General features: G+C 40.4%; 1 protein-coding gene and 3 non-coding genes across 8 annotated transcripts in view; 3 read left to right on the top strand and 1 right to left on the bottom strand.

The window, feature by feature from the left end:
• The window catches only part of BRWD1 (bromodomain and WD repeat domain containing 1), a 152577-nt gene that overhangs the window by 82206 nt on the left and 47562 nt on the right, over window positions 1–22809 (bottom strand). For all 5 annotated transcript variants that reach the window (XM_066259356.1, XM_066259358.1, XM_066259357.1 and 2 more), the window contains exons 18-21: window positions 21311–21484; window positions 14959–15142; window positions 8700–8793; window positions 5755–5886 (exon numbers count right to left, since the gene is read on the bottom strand). In XM_066259356.1, the coding sequence (XP_066115453.1) occupies window positions 5755–5886; window positions 8700–8793; window positions 14959–15142; window positions 21311–21484 (584 nt within the window). The remainder of the gene's footprint in view (window positions 1–5754; window positions 5887–8699; window positions 8794–14958; window positions 15143–21310; window positions 21485–22809) is intronic.
• On the top strand, window positions 10299–10374 carry TRNAV-GAC (transfer RNA valine (anticodon GAC)). Its single transcript has one exon. It is a non-coding gene; the product is annotated as a tRNA-Val (tRNA).
• LOC136327902 (U6 spliceosomal RNA) lies at window positions 15669–15778 on the top strand. The gene has a single exon (XR_010729960.1). It is a non-coding gene; the product is annotated as a U6 spliceosomal RNA (small nuclear RNA).
• Window positions 17560–17635, top strand: TRNAV-GAC (transfer RNA valine (anticodon GAC)). Its single transcript has one exon. It is a non-coding gene; the product is annotated as a tRNA-Val (tRNA).

Raw genomic sequence — 22809 nt, 5'->3', positions numbered from 1 at the left:
GTCGGGCGCATGCAGGAGTCTGTCTGACTGTCTCTCCCTGTTTCCAGCTTCAGAAAAATGAAAAAAAAAAATTCCTAGGACATATTTTTTAAAAAATAGAACAAAAAATCATCAGATTTATATGGAACTATAAAAAACCCCGAATAGCCAAAGCAATCCTAAGGAAAAAGAATGAAGCTGGGGGCATTACAATACCTGACTTCAAACTATACTATAGGTTCACGACAATCAAAACAGCATGGTATTGGCAGAAAAATAGACACTCAGACCAATGGAACAGAATAAAGTCCAGAAATAAAACCCCACATATATATGGTCAAATAATTTTCGATAAAGGGGCCAACACACAATGGAGAAAAGAAAGCCTCTTCAACAAATTGTGCTGGGAAAACTATTAATAGAAAGCCACATGCAAAAGAATGAAACTCGACTACAGCTTGTCCCCTTGTACGAAAATTAATTCAAAATGGATCAAAGACCTAAATATAAGACCTGAAACAATAAAGTACATAGAAGAAGACATAGGTACTAAACTCATGGACCTGGGTTTTAAAGAGCATTTTATGAATTTGACTCCAAAGGCAAGAGAAGTGAAGGCAAAGATAAATGAATGGGACTACATCAGAATAAAAAGTTTTTGCTTAGCAAGAGAAACTGACAAAATAAACAGCCAACTAAATGGGAAATATTTTCAAACAACAGCTCAGATAAGGGCCTAATATCCAAAATATACAAAGAACTCATAAAACTCAACAACAAACAAACAATCCAATAAAAAAATGGGAAGAGGACATGAACAGACACTTCTCCCAGGAAGAAATACAAATGGCTAACAGATATATGAAAAGATGCTCATCTTCATTCGTTATTAGAGAAATGCAAACCAAAACTACAATGAGATACCACCTCACACCTGTTAGATTAGCTGTTATCAACAAGACAGGTAATAGCAAATGTTGGAGAGGCTGTGGAGAAAAAGGAACCCTCATTCACTGTTGGTGGGAATGTAAAGTAGTACAACCATTATGGAAGAAAGTATGGTGGTTCCTCAAAAAACTGAAAATAGAACTACCTTATGACCCAGCAATCCTTCTACTGGGTATATACCCCAAAACCTCAGAAACATTGATACGTAAGGACACATGCAGCCCCATGGTTCATTGCAGCATTGCTCATAGTGGCCAAGACATGGAAACAACCAAAAAGCCCTTCAATAGATGACTGGATAAAGAAGATGTGGCACATATACTCTATGGAATACTACTCAGCCATAAGAAATGATGACATCAGATCATTTACAACAAAATGGTGGGATCTCAATAACATAGAAAGTGAAATAAGTAAATCAGAAAAAAACAAGAACTACATGATTCCATACATTGGTGGGACATAAAAACGAGACTAAGAGACATGGACAAGAGTGTGGTGGTTACTGAAGGTGAAGGGGAGGGGGGGCGCAGGAAGGGAGGAGGGAGAGGGGGAGGGGGAGGGGGAGGGGCACAAAGAAAACTAGATAGAGGGTGACGGAGGACAATCTGACTTTGGGTGATGGGTATGCAACATAACTGAATGACAAGATAACCTGGACATGTTTTCTTTGAATATATGTACCCTGATTTATTGATGTCACCCCATTAACATTAATAAAAATTTATTTATTAAAAAAAAAAAAGAAAATATAAAGCCAGACTGGTGGTGGCACAGTGGATTGAGCATCGGCCTGGGATACTGAGGGCCTCAGTTCAAAACCCTGAGGTTGCTAGCTAGAACACAGGCTTGTTGGCTTGAGTGAGGGTCACCAGCTTGAGCGTGAGATCATTAACATGATCCAAAGGTCACTGGCTAGAAGCCCAAGGTTGCTAGCTTGAGAAAGGAGTCACTGGCTTGGCTGGAACTCCCCAGCCCCCAGTCAAGGGACGTAGGAGGCACAATCAATAAACAACTAAAGTGAAGGAACTACAAGTTGATGCGTCTCCTCTCTCTCTGCCCCACCACTCTCTCCCTTCCTGTCTCTCTCTAAAAAGAACATATAAATTTTTTCTAATTAAGGGGTGAAAAAGACCTGAAATACTACATAGAAACACCGAGACACAGAGACAATGTGCAAAGATGAAAAAAAGATGCTAAATATATAAAAAGATGTTCAACTTTACAAGAGAAAAATTCAAACTAAAAGAACACTATGAAATAAACCCAAGACAAAAGGGCAAATACTGTATAATTCCACTTACAGGGAACGGACAAATTCAGAGACAGAAAGAAGAAGTTACCAGGAGCTGAGGAGAGAGTATGTAATAGGCAGTTCATGTTTAATGAGTAGAATTTCTGTTGGGAAGATGAGAAAGTGCTAGAAATGTATAGTAATGATTATTGTATACATTGTAAACACACTTACTGCCACTAAACTATACACTTAAAATCATTAAAATGGTAAATTTCCTATTACATATATTTTATCACATGAAAAATAAAACTATACTAAAATACCATCTCTCACCAATTAAACTGGTAAAATTACAAAGTGCAACACACTCTACTGACTAAAGGATAGGGAACCAGGCACTCTTATACATCACAGCTAGAAATGCAAGTTGGAATTCTCCTTTAAGAGAATTTTTATCTGTCTCTTAAAACTCATATGCATTAAATTTTTGACCCAGCAATCCCATTTCAAGTAATAAACCCTCAAAATTACATCTGCAACAGGACAAAAAACATATATCGTAGCCTTATTTAAACAACATTGGAAATATCCTAAGTGGCCACAACCAGGAGAATGATTAAACTGTTATAATCACACAATTAAGTAGGACACAAGTAAAAAAAAGAAGATATTTATGAATTGATATAAAGTCATTTCAAGAATATTTTAAATGAAAAGAGTCAAGTAAAAAAGAACATCTGTACTATGCTATATTCTTGTACAAAGGAAAAATAGTAAAATATATATGTATCTGACTGAATTTGTGGGGAAAAAAACAGGAAGGATAAACCAACTAGTAGTGAAAAGGGTTATCTAAAGAGAATGGGTGGGATTTTTATCATAATTACCCACAATCATTAACAAAAGGTTAAAACATGTTCAATATATTACAAAATTTTAAATGTAAAAATAGTCATTATATAAAACAAAATCATTTAAATGAACAGTTTTGATGGTAAAAAGCAGTTAACATTTTGGATATTAGGAACTGTTTTAAAAACTTTACATGATTAAATTAATTCTCACGCCTGACCAGGCAGTGGCGCAGTGGATAGAGCGTCGGACTGGGATATGGAGGACCCAGGTTCGAGACCCCGAGGTCTCCAGCTTGAGCGCGGGCTCATCGGGTTTGAGCAAGGCTCACCAGCTTGAGCCCAAGGTCGCTGGCTCGAGCAAGGGGTCACTCGCTCTGCTGTAGCCCTCTGGTCAAGGCACATATGAGAAAGCAATCAATGAACAACTAAGGAGCTGCAACGAAGAATTGATGTTTCTCATCTCTCTCCCTTCCTGTCTGTCCCTCTCTCTGACTCTGTCTCTGCCACCAAAAAAAAAAAAAAAAAAAAAAAATTAATTCTCACAACACCTCTGAGGGACATACTACTACTAATTACTTTCATAGATATGACAGAGGCACAGAAAGCTTTAAATTATGTAGTTATCAAAGTGGAAAATTTTGGATTTGAACTCAAACCCTATGCTTGACTAATATCCTAACACTTTAAAAAGCAATAAACTGTTCATCTATATGGAACATTTTAACCTTCAAAACATTATGAATTTAAAAATACTAATATTCCGGCCCTGGCCAGATAGCTCAGTTGGTAAGAGCACCGTCCAGATAATGCAGAGCAAGCTGGTTCAATCTCCAGTCAGGGAACATACAGAAACAAATTGGTGTTTCTCTTTCTCCTTATTTCTCTCTCTAAACTCAATTAATCCATAAATTAAAAACACTTAAAATATGTAAAAGTAAAAATATCCTAATATTAACTTTTAAATACTCTTTCCAAAAATACTGTTTTCCCAAGAAAAATCACAATAAAGATCAGTAATTTATATGATTATTGAAATAAAGGGGTTAGATACGACAGCAGTAGCAACAAAGAGAAAAATAAACTGAACTCCATCAAATGCAAAACTTTTGTGCCTCAAAAGAAACCACCAGAGCAGTGAAAAGACAACTCATTGAGTGAGAGAAAATATTTCCAAGTCGTATCTCAGAAAGAACTTATATTCAAAATATTAAGAAAACTGTTACGGCAATTAAAAATAACAAACTGAAAAATGGGCAACAGATTTGCACAGAAATGTCTTCAAAGATATACAACTGGAGCCTGACCAGTGACGGAGCAGTGGGTAAAAGCATTGTTCAAAGCCCAGAGGTCACTGGCTCTGAGTTCAGGCTTGCCAGCATGAGGTCACTGGCTTGAGCAGAGAATCTTCCACATGACCCCAAAGTTTGCCAGCCTGAGCCCAAAGATAGCTGGCTTGAGCAAGGGGACACTGGCTCGGCCCTGGTCAAGGCACGTACAAGAAGTAATCAATGCACAACTAAAGTGAAAGCAATGAGTTGGTGCTTCTCACCCTACCTCTTCCTCCCTGTCTCTCTTTCAAAAATATATAATTTAAAAAAAAGATATACAAATAGAGAATAAGCACATGAAAATATCAGTGATTAGGAAAATGCAAGTCAAGACCTCAGTGAGATACCACTTCACACTCACTCAGATACCTAAGAATCAGGACAGACAATACAAACATTGACAATGATGTAGAGATGTGGAGACACTGGAACCCTCTATACAATATTGATGGGAATATAAAACAGTGCAGCCGCCTGACCTGTGGTGGCGCAGTGGATAAAGTGTCGACCTAGAAATGCTGAGGTCGCCGGTTCGAAACCCTGGGCTTGCCTGGTCAAGGCACATATGGGAGTTGATGCTTCCAGCTCCTCCCCCCTTCTCTCTCTCTGTCTCTCTCTCCTCTCTCTCCCTCTCTGTCTCTTTCTTTCCCTCTCTCTCTCCTCTCTAAAAATGAATAAAAAAAAAAAAAAAAAAAAAAACAGTGCAGCCATTTTGGAAAACAATCTGCCAAGTCCTCAAAAGGTTAAACATAGGGTTACCACATGACTCTTAGATACATACCCACATGAAATGAAAACGTTTATGTCCAAACAAAAACTCATACATGAATGTTAATAAGCAGCAGTACTCAGTAATAGCCAAAAGGTAGAAATGTCTATCAACTAATGAGCAAATAAAATGTGGTATGTTCATATACTGGGCAATAAAAAAAAAATGATTTATACACACTACATATGAATCAACCTTGAAAACATTACACTAAAAGAAAAAAGCCCCAAACACAAAATCACATTGTATGATTCCATTTACTATATATGCACTATCCAGAATAGACAGATCCATATACAGACAGACAGGAGATTAGTAGTTGCCAAGGGCTGGGTAAAATGGAAATAAGGACTAACTAAAAATGGATATAGGGTTTCTTTATAAGAGGTGATGAAAGTATTTTGAAATTAAATATTGTTGATAATGGCACAAATCTGTTAATATACAAAACCACTGGATGGTATACTAGCATAGTGAGCATCTCAAAAAAGCTGTGCATAATTTTAGTTAAAATTGAAATCATGCAATTTCATCTTAACCTCTACAGGATACTGTATTTTCACATATTTTCAGGGTAGAGTCAAACTAAGACAAATGTTTTAAAGATTATTTCATATGTTTTAAAGTTACAAAACTCACATGTCTTATAGAGCTTGAAGATTCATTTCCAGAAGATAACTCTATCCGTCCAACATTTCTTCTACCATAATTTGGATATTTACGCCTACATGTCCTCTGCCTAGACTGTGACACCAAAACCACCGAATCAGACTGCAACATAAACATGTAGATAGATGAAAATCAACACCTAAATAATTACAATCTTCAACACAATGGTCACTGTATCAAATTCCCAAGAAGAATTAAAGCAAAAGGTATAAAAACAATAGTTGAAAAAATAAAAGAAAATATTCTTTAATGGATTTTATTATTGCTATATGCTCTTAAATCAACGCTGGTACTTTTACTTTTTTTGTGACAGAGAGTCAGACAGAGGGACACATAGGGTCAGACAGACGGGAACAGAGAGAAATGAGAAGCATCAATTCTTCGTTGCGGCACCTTAGTTGTTCATTGATTGCTTTCTCATATGTGCCTTGACCGGGGGGCTACAGCAGAGTGAGTGACCCCTTGCTCAAGCCAGTGACCTTGGGCACAAACTGGTGAGATCTACACAAACCAGATGAGCTCACGCTCAAGCTGGCGACCTCGGGGTTTCGAACCTGGGTCCTCCGCGTCCCAGTCTGACACACTATCCACTGTGCCACCGTCTGGTCAGGCTGGTACTTTAACTTTTAGGATACTTAGAAGACATGGCTAAATTAGGCACATTAATTAGGTCAGCATTTTCTAAACAGAACTGTAGGTCAATTGGTTTACCATGAACTACAGAATAAATCCAAAAAGCTTATTACTTTAAGAATATTTATCTTAGAAGTAAAAATACACTTCACAAAAATTAGGGAATGTGCAGATTCTCCAGTACTTCCAGCCTTTTGTATAGTGCATTTTCACCAATGAAATAAAAGTTAGTTTTGCATCCAATTTGCATAATCAAACTTTCTTTGCTTGTCATTTGCTTTTCTGTTCTTATTTAATAAAAAAAAATTTTAATGCTTCTTTTATTTGCTTCATATTCATTTTGAAATATCCCCTAATTTTTGTGAGCAGTATATATTATGAAGCAATACAAATATACATATATACACACAGGTACAGAGAAATATTTAAAATAATCCTCAAATATTAATCCCAATTATTTCCAAGTTTTAAATTTTTGGATAATTTGTTAATACTTTCCAGTTCTGCTTGAATTTTTAAATACTGTATTTTTATCAAACAATAATTTTTAAAAATCAGCCAATAAAATATAGTATTTTTTTTTTATATGAGAGAGGGGGAGGACAGACAGGGACAGACAGGGACAGACAGATCAGAAGGGAGAGAGATGAGAAGCATGAATTCTTCACTGCGGCACCCTAGTTTCTCATTGATTGCTTTCTCTTATGTGCCCTGACCGGGGCCACAGCAAACCGAGTGACCCCTTGCTCGAGCCAGCAACCCCAGGCCCAAGCTGGTGAACCTTGCTCAAACCAGATGAGCCTGCGCCCAAGCCAGCAACCTCAGGGCCTTGAACCCAGGCCCTCCGTGTCCCAGTCTGACACTCCATTCACTGCACCACTGCCTGGTCAGACTAAAATAGATTGTATTTTAAAGGGAGAGAGGCATAAACTATATTCCTCCAACATCGAAGTCATATGTGCAATCACTCAACGAAAACACATATTCTTTGAATCAATATACAAATAAATTTGCACATTAGTGCCTTCTGTTTGATAATCAACAGTATGTATTATCACTTCAACATACCACTGACTATTAAATAAATTATACTTTCCTTAATTTGTCAGTACTCATTTTTTTTTTTTTTGTATTTTTCTGGTTAGAAACGGGGAGGCAGTCAGACAGACTCCCGCATGCGCCTGACCAGGATCCACCCGGCACGCCCACCAGGGGGCGATGCTCTGCCCATCTGGGGCACTGCTCTGTTGCAACCAGAGCCACTCTAGCGCCTGAGGCAGAGGCCACAGAGCTATCCTCAGTGCCCGGGCCAACTTTGCTCCAATGGAGCCTTGGCTGCGGAAGGGGAAGAGAGAGACAGAGAGGAAGGAGAGGGGGAGGGGTGGAGAAGCAGATGGGCGCTTCTCCTGTGTGCCCTGGCTGGGAATCGAACCCGGGACTCCTGCATGCCAGGCCGACACTCTACCACTGAGCCAACAGGCCAGGGCTGTCAGTACTCATTTTTGTTAAAGCAAAAACTCATATTAATGAGTTTCATAACTGATGATGTGTAAACACAACTGGATTAAACATCACTCAGAAGAACAATTAATCTATTGAGGGTTTTATATACCTAACAAGTCTATGAAGAATTAAGAGTAATCCCAAGGAACTAAATAAAGCCCATCCTTGTGATCAATTCTGAGATTAAACTGCAAACCCATCACCATTTTTCACCAGTTTTGTAGCATTAATCTTGTATTTTGTATATCTCCTATAAATTCACTGTTAATGTTGTTCATGTAATATTCAAGAAAGTCCAAGTAGAAAGATTTCATACTAAAGAATAAGATTTTCTTGTCTTTGCAGGGTTACAAAACCATTGCAACATCTAAAATTTTTTATAAATGGATGATTTAGATATACTTCAGAAACAGACGAAGCTAACCAACAGTTTTAGAAGACAACTGGTTACCTATGGGAGGAGTGTAGTGATTTGGAATGGACACAAAAATGCTTTTGATGGACTGCTAATGTTCTAATTAATTGTTGATGTGAATGATCATTAGACAATAATTTTCTGGGATCTGTTAGCACTGTTAGGTATTAGGCTCCTTTCCTCAAGTTTTAAAACTATTACTCTCTCATAACAGCTGTACAACCTTATGTCTACTATTTTAAATCCCAAGCAAAAGACGTTGAGCAAGATATATTATTCTATATGCTCACTGTTCAAAAAGAACTAAAAATTTCAATTTAATTGCCAATTTCCTTATTCCTAAGAAAAGTAGAATTTAGGTTACCTTTTGTGAGAGCTGAAGAGTCTTCTTTTTTCTTCCAATTACATAAAGGTTTCTTTCCTCTTCCCCTTTCTCTATTCTGAAGTCTTCCAACTTCCTACAAATTTAATTATCCAGTTTTATTAGTTACTGAACTGATGGATAAAAAGATATTAACAGAAAAAAGTAATCATTATTGAGTCTAGAAATCATTAGCTTATACTTTTAAAATTAATACAGAAAATAATGCTATAGCAAAATTAAGTCAAGCCGTATTTTATATTAGATATTTGATATGAATATAAATACAATCACAGCAGCACTTAGAAGTCTTATTTTATTTTTCACATTTTAAAACAGAAATGGCCTGACCAGGCGGTGGCGCAGTGGATAGAGCATTGGACTGGGATGCAGAGGACCCAGGTTCGAGACCCCGAGGTCGCCAGATTGAGCGGCGGGCTCATCTGGTTTGAGCAAAAAGCCCACCAGCTTGAACCCAAGGTTGCTGGCTACAGCAAGGGGTTCCTCGGTCTGCTGAAGGCCCGCGGTCAAGGCACATATGAGAAAGCAATCAATGAACAACTAAGGTGTTGCAACGCGCAATGAAAAACTAATGACTGATGCTTCCCATCTCTCTCCATTCCTGTCTGTCTGTCCTTGTCTATCCCTCTCTCTCTCTGAAAAAAAAAGAAAGAATTAAAACAGAAATGGTCATTTGCTTATATTTTGATTGGCCCTATTAGGATCAACTCAAAACAGGATCTCTCAAACTAGCTACTCAAAATGTCCCTATAATTTTTCAAGATTGCAATTCCTTTCACTAAAGAAAAAAAATTTTTTTTTTTTAAAGAAAGTCTTTTTATTTGGTAGGCTAAACAATTCTACATGTCTTTTTTTATTTTTTTTTATTTATTTTTTTTTTTTTTGTATTTTTCTGAAGCTGGAAACAGGGAGAGACAGTCAGACAGACTCCCGCATGCGCCCGACCGGGATCCACCCGGCACGCCCACCAGGGGGCGACGCTCTGCCCACCAGGGGGCGATGCTCTGCCCCTCCGGAGCGTCGCTCTGCTACGACCAGAGCCACTCTAGCACCTGGGGCAGAGGCCAAGGAGCCATCCCCAGCGCCCGGGCCATCTTTGCTCCAATGGAGCCTTGGCTGCGAGAGGGGAAGAGAGAGACAGAGAGGAAGGAGAGGGGGAGGGGTGGAGAAGCAGATGGGCTCTTCTCCTGTGTGCCCTGGCCGGGAATTGAACCCGGGACCCCTTGCACGCCAGGCTGACGCTCTACCACTGAGCCAACCGGCCAGGACTCACTAAAGAAAATTTAAGAGCAGAATCCTCCTCCAAACTATTCAAAAAGTATGTTTTATGATTTGTAGACATTCTTCAAATCGCCTATATTTTACTTACATAATACAAAAGAAACATAATGCTACTGTGACCAATTTCAAAGCAAGGGACCTGACACTAAAAGGAAGGTACTGATCATTATTTTCCTTCTCTATGGTTAAAGAATGAATGAATGTTCTCATTTAACTGATTGAATTGTCCTCATTTCAATATGAATATTACTGAAAACACATGGCTGGCTTTGTTTTTGTTCATCTTAAAACACCACTAGGGCCCTGGCCGGTTGGCTCAGCGGTAGAGCGTCGGCCTGACGTGCGGGGGACCCGGGTTCGATTCCCGGCCAGGGCACATAGGAGAAGCGCCCACTTGCTTCTCCACCCCCCCCTTCCTCTCTGTCTCTCTCTTCCCCTCCCGCAGCCAAGGCTCCATTGGAGCAAAGATGGCCCGGGCGCTGGGGATGGCTCCTTGGCCTCTGCCCCAGGCGCTAGAGTGGCTCTGGTCGTGGCAGAGCGACTCCCCGGAGGGGCAGAGCGTGGCCCCTGGTGGGCGTGCTGGGTAGATCCCGGTCGGGCGCATGTGGGAGTCTGTCTGACTGTCTCTCTCCGTTTCCAGCTTCAGAAAAATACAAAAAAACAAAAAAAAAACACCACCAGAAAGATTCAAAACTGACATTTTGGCCACGCTCTAAGATATCACTGGACACTCATATGAGTATAAGACAAATGCTTAAGGGCAAAAACTGATTTCTAAGGAAATCACTTTTTCCTCAAGGGTTTATCTGCAGCCCATGCTTAAAAGTACAATGGAATATTAATCTATCCTCAGGGGAAATCTAAATTAGACTCTATCCTTTACAAATTGTCAACTTCAGCACTTTCATGTGTATTTAAGGAATTATATGAGGTTTTTCACCTGCAGTCAAAATTCCTACCCCGTATCTGTTTTGACAAAACACTACATACAATTCATTTCAATCAATAATAAAACAAAGGGGCCCTAGCCAGTTGGCTCAGTGGTAGAGTATGACCTAGTGTATGTGGAAGTCCGAGGTTTAATTCTTGGTCAGGGCACACAGGAGAACCAACCATCTGCTTCTCCCTTCTCCCACCCCTCCTACAGCCATGGCTCCAGTGGTTGGAACACTTTGGCCCTGGGAGCTGAGGATGGCTCCATGGCCTTGCCTCAGGCACTGAAATAGCTTGATTGCCGAGCAACAGAGCAGCAGCTCCAGATGGGCACAGCACTGCACTGTAGGGGGGCTTGCCAGGTAGATACATGTTGGGACACAAAGGGGAGTCTTTCTCTGTCTCCCTGACTCCCCATCTCTCAATTAAAATAATAATAAAATTAAAGGAACACTCTAGCCTTTAAAAGTATCACCTCGTGTGTGATTTCATGTCTAATAAATCACTAATATCACTCAGGTTAAGAAAAGTAATATAAGAGATTTTAGAATAAATCTAGAATAGAGATTCTTGAATAAAAACAAACTATATGGTTGAACTCTAGCCCCAAACAGAATTCCTCTACTGGGAAGCAACACTGTATGCTCATCTTTCTACATAGTAAAGTCATTTATCTTCTCACATTTTTACCTATTATGTACCTCAATTTTTTCACAATGGATACATACTACTTTTAGAGGCAGAAAAAATTTTCAATTTCTCTTTTTTTTTTTTTGAAGTGAGAGGAAGGGAGAAAATGAGACACTCCCACATGCCCCTCGACTGGGATCCACCTGGCAACCCCGTCTGAGGTTGATGCTCGAATCAACCAAACTATTAATGCGGGCTGATGCTCGAACCAATCAAGCCACTGGCTGTGAGAGGGGAAGAGAGAGAGAAGCTGGGTAGGGAGGGACAAGAAGTAGATGATTGCTTCTCCTGTGTGCCCTGACCGAGAATCAAACCTGGGATGTCTGCACACTGGGCCAACCAGCCAGGGATCTTTCAGTTTCTCTTGATTCTTACCAAATGACACTTTACTATTATGTAAAATCTGCCAATACTTCCCACTATGAGGACTGCTGTCAAGGTTACTGACCACTATAATATCACTCAGCATCTCCTTCATAAACTCTCATGTATGTTAGAATATAGCACCAAAAAGAGCAATGCTCTTCTTTGAAAAATATTATTTTGTGGCAGAGAATTAATGGACTCTCAAAATCCATTCTCCCTTTCTTCCTTAGAAACAGAATCTCAACTTTCACCTAGGCTCTTTGTTGCCCTAAATGGAAACTATTACCTAGTCTCCTCTGTAGCTTAGCATGGCCATAGAACAACGTTCTGGTCAATGAGCTATAGGCAGAATCATGTGGCATCACTAAGGCTGCTTTAAATAAAGGAATATCCATTTACCTTTTGCCTCTCTTCCTTCCTCTGCACAGATGCAGATATGTGATAGCTAGTATATAAAGGCCAACTATCATGGACTTTGACTTGGTCTTAAGATTAAAAATCCCTGGCCCTGGCCGGTTGGCTCAGTGTACAGCATCAGCCCTGTGTGTGGATGTTCTGGGTTTGATTCCTGGCCAGGGCACACAGGAAAAGCACCCATCTGCTTCTCCACCCTTCCCCTTCTTCTTCCTCTCCTGTCTCTCTATCTCTCTCTCTTCCCCTCCCGCAGCCAAGGCTCCACTAGAGCAAAGTTGGCCCAGGCACTGAGGATGTTTCAATGGCCTCCGCCTCAGGCGCTACAATGTCTCTGGTTGCAACAGAGCATCGCCCCCTAGTGGGCTTGCCGGGTGGATCCTGGTCAGGCACATGCGGGAATCTGTCTCTCTGCCTCCTTACGTCTCACTTCAGAAAAATACAAGAAAAAAAAAGTTAAAAATTCCACTCTAAAATGCAGATCATAAATAGGAACCTGAGTGCCTGATTAACGGGAACATGATTCCAGGCTAAACTATTTCCAGTCTTCCTTTATGTTAAGAGAACAAAAGCCCGTGTAATGTTTAAGGAACTATTTTTCAGGTCTTTCACTCCTGATTTGCTTCCTTTGGCTTTGACAACAGAAAGTATCCCAAAATGAAACTTTCAGTTCTGATAACCATACAATGCATGACACAATTTTAAGGCTTAATTATACCATTCTACATACACGATGGTGATTTTCTGTATTTCTCATCCCAACTCCAGATTTTTCTTTTCACTATTTTATTGTGTACTTTCAATATCTCAAATTCACTGTAAAATTTATAAGTATTATCCAATATTGTTCTACTTGCTAAAACTCTTCTTGCTAATAAACACATGAAGTACACTTTAAACAAAATCATCTTCAAGGTATTAGTTATTATGAGATAGAAATATGACAGAATACTGAAAAATTTTATAAATGTACTAATGAAAAACAGTATTTGCTGCCTCCATTTCAACAACTCACTAGCAAGAAAGACCCTACTGCCCAGACTATAATTATGAAATATCATTTCACACTAAAAGAAAGTAATGTTAAGAGAAAAGACTAATTCCAAGTCAAGGTCAAAAAATTTACACAAGCCTGACCAGGTGGTAGCGCAGTGGAGAGAGCGTCAGACTGGGATGTGGAGGACCCAGGTTCAACACCCCGTGACCGCCAGCTTGGGCGTGGGCTCATCTGGTTTGAGCAAAGCTCACCAGCTTGGACCCAAGGTCGCTGGCTTGAGCAAGGGGTTACTCAGTCTGCTGGAGACCCATAGTCAAGGCACATATGAGAAAGCAATCAATGAACTAAGGTGTCGCAACGAAAAATTGATAATTGATGCTTCTCATCTCTCTCTGTTCCTGTCTGTCCCTATCTATCCCTTTCTGTCTCTGTAAAAAAAAAAAAAATTTACATGATAAACCTGTATGCAATACCTTGCCATGCCTAACAACAAGGACAAAATGGAAGACTACTATAACCATTTCAAAAGGACTCAGGAGCCAAATTGAAGAGGTCCCTCTTGGTCAGAGAGAGGACAATTTGACAGTCATTTTAATACTTAATATCAATTTAAATATTATGAACCTTCTGATAAAATTATTACAATAAGTCTTACAAAAGAATCAAAAACATGTATGACATCTGAAACAATTGGAAATTTAAACACCAAGTATTTGGTTCTACTGAAGAACTATTTGTTGTTCTTAAGATATAATACTGGCACTATAGTTATAATTTAAGACAATTTTTTTTTTTCTTTTTTTTTTTCATTTTTCTGAAGCTGGAAACAGGGAGAGACAGACAGACTCCCGCATGCGCCCGACCAGGATCCACCCGGCACGCCCACCAGGGGGCGACGCTCTGCCCACCAGGGGGCGATGCTCTGCCCATCCTGGGCGTCGCCATGTTGCGACCCTCCTGGGTGTCGCCATATTGCGACCAGAGCCACTCTAGCGCCTGGGGCAGAGGCCACAGAGCCATCCCCAGTGCCCGGGCCATCTTTTTGCTCCAATGGAGCCTTGGCTGCGGGAGGGGAAGAGAGAGACAGAGAGGAAAGCGCGGCGGAGGGGTGGAGAAGCAAATGGGCGCTTCTCCTATGTGCCCTGGCCGGGAATCGAACCCGGGTCCTCCGCACGCTAGGCCGACGCTCTACCACTGAGCCAACCAGCCAGGGCCAAGACAATTTTTCATCGTTTAGAAATATATACTGACATCTTTGGACAAAATGATGACTAGGATTTCAAAATAATACTGAAGGGAAACAAGTAGTGGAGTGTTTGTGTTGATGAAACAAGATTGGTTATTAAAAAATTTTGCCATAGTAGAGTGTTAGAAAAAAAGTTTGATATTTTCTTACCAGAATTAAAATAGACTCCAACCATTACTAAAATATATTTATATGATTTTTTTGTACCACTAAGAGATTAAAATATGTAAATCACCGTGTGTGTGTGTGTGTGTGTGTGTGTGTGTGTGTGTGTATTCATAGATAAAAACGATATGAATAGATATCCTAAAACAAACCTAAATATGCCTAGTGGTACCTCTGGTACAACCACTCTTCGTTTCCAGGCCTGCAGGTCACGCTCTGTAGCAATCTGACTGCGGGGAGCATTCTGATGCATCTGACGAACTCCTTCAACTTGTCCACTACGACGCAGACCAATATTTGGAGGGGACTGGATGTCTAAGCTTAGTCTTCTAAAACCTAGGGAAAAATTGTCAAAAAATGATTTGGAAACAAACTTCAATCTATATGCATTTAGTACATCATAAACATATATATTTTATCTGAGCTACAAACCAAAAAATCTAGATCTACTTTTAAAACTCTGGGAAAAAGAATCTTTATATAACAAATAAAAATTTAGACTACAGAACAAACATTAACTATTAACTTTAATTTTCACTTTTACTAGACTTTCTGAAAATTTTTTATGCACACTTTCTTTTGTAAGACTTTATTAATTCATTCTAGAGAGGAGAGAAAGAGAGAGAGGGAGAAAGAGGGAGGAGCAGGAAGCATCAACTCCCATATGTGCTTTGACCGGACAAATCCAGGATTTCGAACCAGCAACCTCCAGGTCAACACTTTATCCACTGTGCCACCACAGGTCAGGCCAGTCATTTTCTATTATAACATTTTATTTGCATTCTTAAAAAGCTTGCCTTTTTCAAAACTGCACACTAAACACATCATTTTGGAAAAAATATTATTAAAAATACACTCCTCAGTACTCGCTTCGGCAGCACATAATATACTAAAATTGGAACGATACAGAGAAGATTAGCATGGCCCCTGCGCAAGGATGACACGCAAATTCGTGAAGCGTTCCATATTTAAAAAAAAAAAAATACACTCCTCAAACTGTGGTAGCTTTATAACAAGAGCTCTAACAGCGTTAACTGCAACTTCAAGAGATAACTGAGCCACTCAGCAGGCAGCTGCCAGAGTAGGTATTACACATTCACAGAACTGCACAGTGGGGAAATGCTGGCAGCACTTGCACTAAAGCTGGGCGAGTAGGTGACAGGGCAATGCAGACAACAGTGAACCCTGAGCCTGTGCAGGGCTCATCAGGAGGGCACAGAGGGCAAGGCAACCTCCCAAGAGCTGGAGGTCAGAGGATGTAGACCTGTATGGGGGAGGAGGGAGTCCCAAGCAAAGTGCTGTTTTCTTAAAACACAGGGTGAAAGGGCTAATGCAACAGAAAAACTGGGGACTGTAGCCTTTCTTGTGGGAGGCTATAAAATTCTACTCAAGCTATGCCAGTTCTTCTTGCCTATGGTAAAAGCCACAGGACTAAATACAACCTCTGCATTCTTCTATGTACATCATTCTGTTTACCAAATGAACCACTATGCATTAAATTGGTTCACCTAATAAAAATGGCATTAAACATTTATAAGTATATTAAAATGTACTGATGTTTGGCCTTGGCTGATTGACTCAGTAGTAGTGTCAGCCTAGCATGTGGAAGTCCCGGGTTTGATTCCTAGTCAGGGCACAAATCTGCTTCTTGACCGTTTACCCCTCTTGCTTTCTCTCTCTCTTCTCTTCCCCATCTGCAGCCATGGATCAATTAGAGTAAGTTGGCCCTGGACGCTGAGGATGGCTCCATGGCCTCAGCCTCAAGCACTAAAAAAATGGCTCTGGTTGCAACGAAGCAAGGGCCCCAGGTGGGCAGAGCATTGCCTTCTAGGAGGCTTGCCGGATGGATCCCAGTTGGGGCACATGCGGAAGTCTGTCTCTGCCTCCCCTCCTCTCACTAAATAAAAAATATTTTTTAAAAAATGTACTGATGTTTAAGAAACACTTCTTGAATTGAGAACTAAAAATAAATTCTAAATTTAACTGACCAAATCATATTATTAGTTCTCCAACAGTCTGAAGAAAACATAGGCACAGGTTTTATCACATTACTTGAAATAATATAAGAACTGCCTGACCGGGTGGTGGGGCAGTGGATAGAGTCAGACTGGGATGCGGAGGACCCAGGTTCGAGACCCTGAGGTCACCAGCTTGAGTGCAGGCTCATCTGGCTTGAGCAAAAAGCTCACCAGCTTGGACCCAAGGTCGCTGGCTTGAGCAAGGGACTACTCGGTCTGCTGAGCAAGGAGTTACCCGGTCAAGGCACATATGAGAAAGCAATCAATGAACAACTAAGGTGCTGCAACAAAAAACTGATGATTGATGCTTCTTATCTCTCTCTGTTCCTGTCTGTCTGTCCCTATCTGTCCCTCTCTCTGACTCTCTGTCTCTGTAAAAAAGAAATAGTATGAGAACTTAAATGGCTATAAAAAAATAATTACAAAGACTGCTTATTATTACACATAATAGAGTACTACAAAGCTATAAAAGAATGAAGAGCTCAGTAAATGGATACGGAGTGATTTCTAGGAAAAAAAGATGCAGAAGAATGCACATATATCTGTGCCCCTTGCTCCAATGCATTAAGAACACAGCACCAACCATGCAGTATTCCTGCCTGAAGTATTTAACGTGAATCCAATCATGAGATAATCAGACTAATTCAAATCAAGGGTAATTCTGTGAAACAGGCCTGAATTAAACTAGTGCCATGAAGAAACTATTCTAAATTAAAAGATACAAGAATTAAATGTGCCCTGGCCGGTTGGCTCAGTGGTAGAGCGTCGGCCTGACGTGCCGGGGACCCGGGTTCGATTCCCGGCCAGGGCACACAGGAGAAGCGCCCATTTGCTTCTCCACCCGCCAACCCCCCCTCCTTCCTCTCTGTCTCTCTCTTCCCCTCCCGCAGACAAGGCTCCATTGGAGCAAAGATGGCCCGGGCGCTGGGGATGGCTCCTTGGCCTCTGCCCCAGGCGCTAGAGTGGCTCTGGTCGCAGCAGAGTGACCCCGGAGGGGCAGAGCATCGCCCCTGGTGGGCGTGCCGGGTGGATCCCGGTTGGGCGCATGCAGGAATCTGTCTGACTGTCTCTCCCCGTTTCCAGCTTCAGAAAAATACAAAAAAAAAAAGAATTAAATGTACTGAGCAGGGCTTGATTAAATGCTAAAATCAAAAAACTCCATGAATGACAATGGAACTAGGGAAATGTGATAAAGATGGTACATTAGATAGTAGTATTATAATCAATATAAAGTTTATTAACTGTGATCACTGTATTATGATTATATAAAAGAATGTTTCTGTTCTTAGAAGATATAGGAAGAAATATTAAAGGGTAAAGTGTCACAATGTCTCCAACTTTAAAACAATTTTCCTACAGGAATTTTTTCAACATAAAACAATGGAAGATATAAAGCCTTATGCTATAAATTTAAGAGGAAAAAAATCTTAATTCCTCAGATTCATTTTTATTAATAGTCCTAATACACAGATGGCATGCCCACCAAAAGTTTTTTAATTCATCTGTATCCAGCCTGACCAGGCAATGGCGCAGTGGATAGAGCGTTGGACTGGGATGCATAGGACCCAGGTTCAAGACCCCCAAGGTCGTCAGTTTGAGCACGGGCTCATCTGGTTTGACCAAAAAGCTCACCAGTTTGGCCTGGCCTGTAGTGGTGCAGTGGATAGAGCGTTGGACTGGGATGCAGAGTACCCAGGTTCAAGACTCCGAGGTCGTCAGTTTGAGCACGGGCTCATCTGGTTTGACCAAAAAGCTCACCAGTTTGGCCTGACCTGTGGTGGCGCAGTGGATAAAGCATCGACCTGGAACACTGAGGTCACCAGTTCAAAACCCTGCACTTGTCTGGTCAAGGAACATATGAGAGTTGATGCTTCCTACTCCTCCCCCTTTCTCTCTCTTTCTCACTCTCTCTCCTCTCTAAAATGAGTAAATAAAAATATTTTAAAAACTTTAAAAAAAATGTCATAACTTTGAAAAAAAAAAAAAGCTCACCAGCTTGGACCCAAGGTCACTGGCTTGAGCAAGGGGTTACTCAGTCTGCTGTAGCCCGCATCAAGGCACATATGAGAAAGCAGTCAATGAACTAAGGTGTTGCAACGAAAAACTGATGATTAATGCTTCTCATCTCTCTCCGTTCCTGTCTGTCTGCCTCTATCTACCCCTCTCTCTGACTCTCTCTGTCTCTGTAAAAAAAAAAAAGAAATAAAGAAATTCATCTGTATCCAGCTTTACAGGTCTTTAAAGTTCAGCCAGGCCAAGGAACAGCAACCAAGAAAAATAAAAGAAACCTGATTCTACAAGTCAAGACATTTAACAAGAAATATGGGTCAAACATTTTATACTATTGCCTGACCAGGCGTTGGTGCAGTGGATAGAGTATCGGACTGGGATTAGGAAGACCCAGGTTCGAGAACCCGAGATCGCCAGCTTGAGCACAGGCTCATTTGGTTTGAGCAAGGCTCACCAGCTTAAGCCCAAGGTCGCTGGCTCAAGCAAGGAGTCACTCAGTCTGCTGTAACCTCCCAACCCCACCCCGTCAAGGCACATATGAGAAAACAATCAATGAACAAAAAGGTGCGGCACCAAAGAATTGATGTTTCTCATCTCTCTCCCTTCCTGTCTATCCCTCTGTATGACTCTGTCACACACACAAAAAAACAACATTTTAGCCCTGGCTGGTTGGCTCAGTGGTAGAGCGTCGGCCTGGCGTGCAGGAGTTCTGGGTTTGATTCCCAGCCAGGGCATATAGGAGAAGCGCCCATCTGCTTCTCCACCCCTCCCCCTCTCCTTCCTCTCTCTCTCTCTCTTCCCCTCCTGCAGCTGAGGCTCCACTGGAGCAGAGTTGGCCTAGGCGTTGAGGATGGCTCCATGGCCTCTGCCTCAGGCACTAGAATGGCTCTGGTGGCAACAGAGCAATGCCCCAGATGGGCAGAGCATCGCCCCCTGGTGGGCATGCCAGGTGGATCCCAGTCGGGCGCATGCAAGAGTCTGACTGCCTCCCCGTTTCCAACTTCAGAAAAATACAAAAAAAAAAACAAACCCAAAACATTTTATACTATTCAGACAAGGTACCATTAAAGACATGAAGATTATTTATTATCCTTGTGTTCTAGTAATGTAACTTAAAAACTCTTCCTCCAAAGACTCCTAGGAATGCCCTAGAAAATATGACAAGTACTCTTAAATGAACCATGAAGCTTGCAAATCACCTCGGGCAAGAAACAAAGAGGACAGTAAACTAGAGGTCATGAGCTGAAACTGTCAGCCTGACAAAGCTGTGCCAATCAGTATTCCAAGGACTTCAGCCGAGCCAGTGACCCCTTGCTCAAGCCAGCAACTTTGGGTTCAAGCCAGCGACCTTGGGCTTCAAGCCAGTGATCTTAGGCTTCAAGCCAGTGACCTTTGGATTGAAGCCAGCAATCGTGGGGTCATGTCTATGATCCCATGATCAAGCCGGCGACCCTGCGCTCAAGCCAGTGACTTTAGGGATTTGAACCTGGGTCCTCAGCATCCCAGGCCAATGCTCTATCCACTGCCCCACCGCTTGGTCAGGCTAAAAGAAGCAAAATTTAAAGCAGAAGCACTAAATTTAAAGTCAGATTTTAAAGAGAATCAATAGAACTTCCAGACATACAGTCACTAGAAATAAAAACCTAAAGACCAATTACATGGCAGATCAGATGAAAAAGAAACCAAAAGAGGGCAGACAGATCTGAAGAAACTGTCCAGAGGGCAGGAGGAATAATAAAGACACAGGAAATAAAGAAAACCTGGCAAGTATAAAGTTTCCATCTACAAACAAAAGCATACCTTTACTAGCTAAAATGCATTTGTTCAGAGCAGATATCTTTGAAATGAATTATTTTGCCATTACAAAATAAAAATTAAAAGCGTCTACGTAAAAGAACGAACAAATTCTCTGACAAGTAAAAACAATGACAAAAAAAAAAGAGAAGGTATTTAATCTCAGTGCAGGGCAAGTGTGGTATGATAGCCATTATCTCTGTGGCACTGTTGGGATTTTATGGCATTTGATAGAAGCTTCTCAAAGCTTCTCTAATCTTTTACAGACATTTATCTTTCCCAAAGTGAGTTTTCACTGCGTAACAACTGCCAGTCTCCTCTGGATTATTTCCACCACTAAAGTAATTATTACTACTACATTCCAACATTAAGTACTTGGCCTTGAAAATTCACTTCAAGTCTTCAGATTCACATAAAAACATCAGTGCCCTACCCAATTCAGTTTTTTTAATTATAAATACTTAAAGGGAAACCTAGAACTGTAGTTTTTCCTTTAGAAAACCTTTCACAATACTTAAAAATTAAATATACATTTGTTAGCAGATCAACTTTACATCTAATAAAGCTACCTTCAGAATAACACCAAAGTTGTAAACATATATCGCTCAGTTTTTCACATAACATGTAGTCTTCAATTTCAATCCAGCCATATTAAGGCAAAATATATCTCACGTTTTATTACCTCTTCGTGGTGTTTCTTCCCCATTTGGAACAGTATCCTGACCAGATCCCATTCTCTGATCCTGCTGTTGCTGCAACTGTCTTATCATTCCATCAAGAACACTGGACTCTGGGCTTCCTTCACCATTATCATTAGTTTGTAGGCTTATAATTTGTTCAATTACCTCTCCATCACCTGCAAATTCAATAAACAAACATAAAATCAATATATAAACAGGAAAAACATTAAAATGACAATAATTGTCAGAATTTTTGTTTAAGAAAAACAAAAGATATCCTAGATATTCATAAATAAGAGAAAAGATTCAAAAATCCACAAGACCATCACTGCTCGGCCTCTTGGCTAAGATCAAGTGTAAAACCCACAAGATCTTTGCTTTAGAGAGTAGTAAGTGCCACACAAACCTCAGCAGAGCTTTTGAAATCCCTGCAAGTGAGCGCGTAGAAACACACTTCAATGAACGCTTTATTTTGAGAGTTCACACTAACACCCCTTATTTATATATAGTACATGTTTCATTAAAATCTCACTAGAACACAGTAACACTGTGTGATTTCTGATGTACAGAGAAGCAGTGGCATTTCTTCTCCACTGTTTAAAAAAAAATTAAAAGGAGGAAGTAACAACTTCTTGGCCTTCAAAAAATCGTAACTCTAGCTCTACCCCTGCCCACAGTGTCCAGAGAGAGCACATGCAGTTGAGCGAGATGGCTACACATGCCTCTCTGACTAAGCTTAAGTTTCTCTCAGATATACTTTTGGCATAGCCAGTACCCATAATTCTTAGTTCAAGTACAAAATCAGGATTTTTAAGTGTCTTCGCTTCTTTATTTTTCAAGTAATGTATTTTCAGAGGTATTTAATAGATTCAGAGTCAGTGTTAATTGATAAAAAGGGTTACATGGTTATGGAGTCTGAAAATTTATCAAAACATTAACATTTTTGTGCAAACAATTCCTTACAGAGCCCCCCACCATAAGATGCATCTTTGAACATAATAGACAACACAGATCAACCCCTCATCAACTTTTTAGTAGAATACTAAATGAAATTAGTACAGAATTAAGCAAAAGGAATGCAGTTACTTTACTTTCATAGTAACAGATCCAGAAACTAAAAATGTCATATACTACATCAAAAAAAAAATACTTCCAGACTGAGAGTTAATTCCCTTATAGCTCATTGATAACATCTCCATTTTACTACAAACATCAATGAAGCACTTACAATGAGATACACAGAATGTCATAACTGTCATTAGATTATCTTTTGTGTGTGTGTGACACACAGAGAGATAGAGGAACAGATAGGGACAGACAGGAAGGGAGAGAGATGAGAAGCATCAATTCTTGGTTGCGGCCCCTTAAAGTCATTCATTGATTGCTTTCTCATATATGACTTGACCAAGGGACTATAGTAGAGCAAGTGACCCCTTGCTCAAGCCAACTACCTTGGGCTTAAAGCCAGCAATCCTTTGGGCTCAAACCAGCAACCATGGGG

Source organism: Saccopteryx bilineata, chromosome 2, assembly GCF_036850765.1.
Source record: "Saccopteryx bilineata isolate mSacBil1 chromosome 2, mSacBil1_pri_phased_curated, whole genome shotgun sequence".
Taxonomy (NCBI): Eukaryota; Metazoa; Chordata; class Mammalia; order Chiroptera; family Emballonuridae; genus Saccopteryx; species Saccopteryx bilineata.
This window is presented reverse-complemented; position numbering and strand designations above follow the sequence as displayed.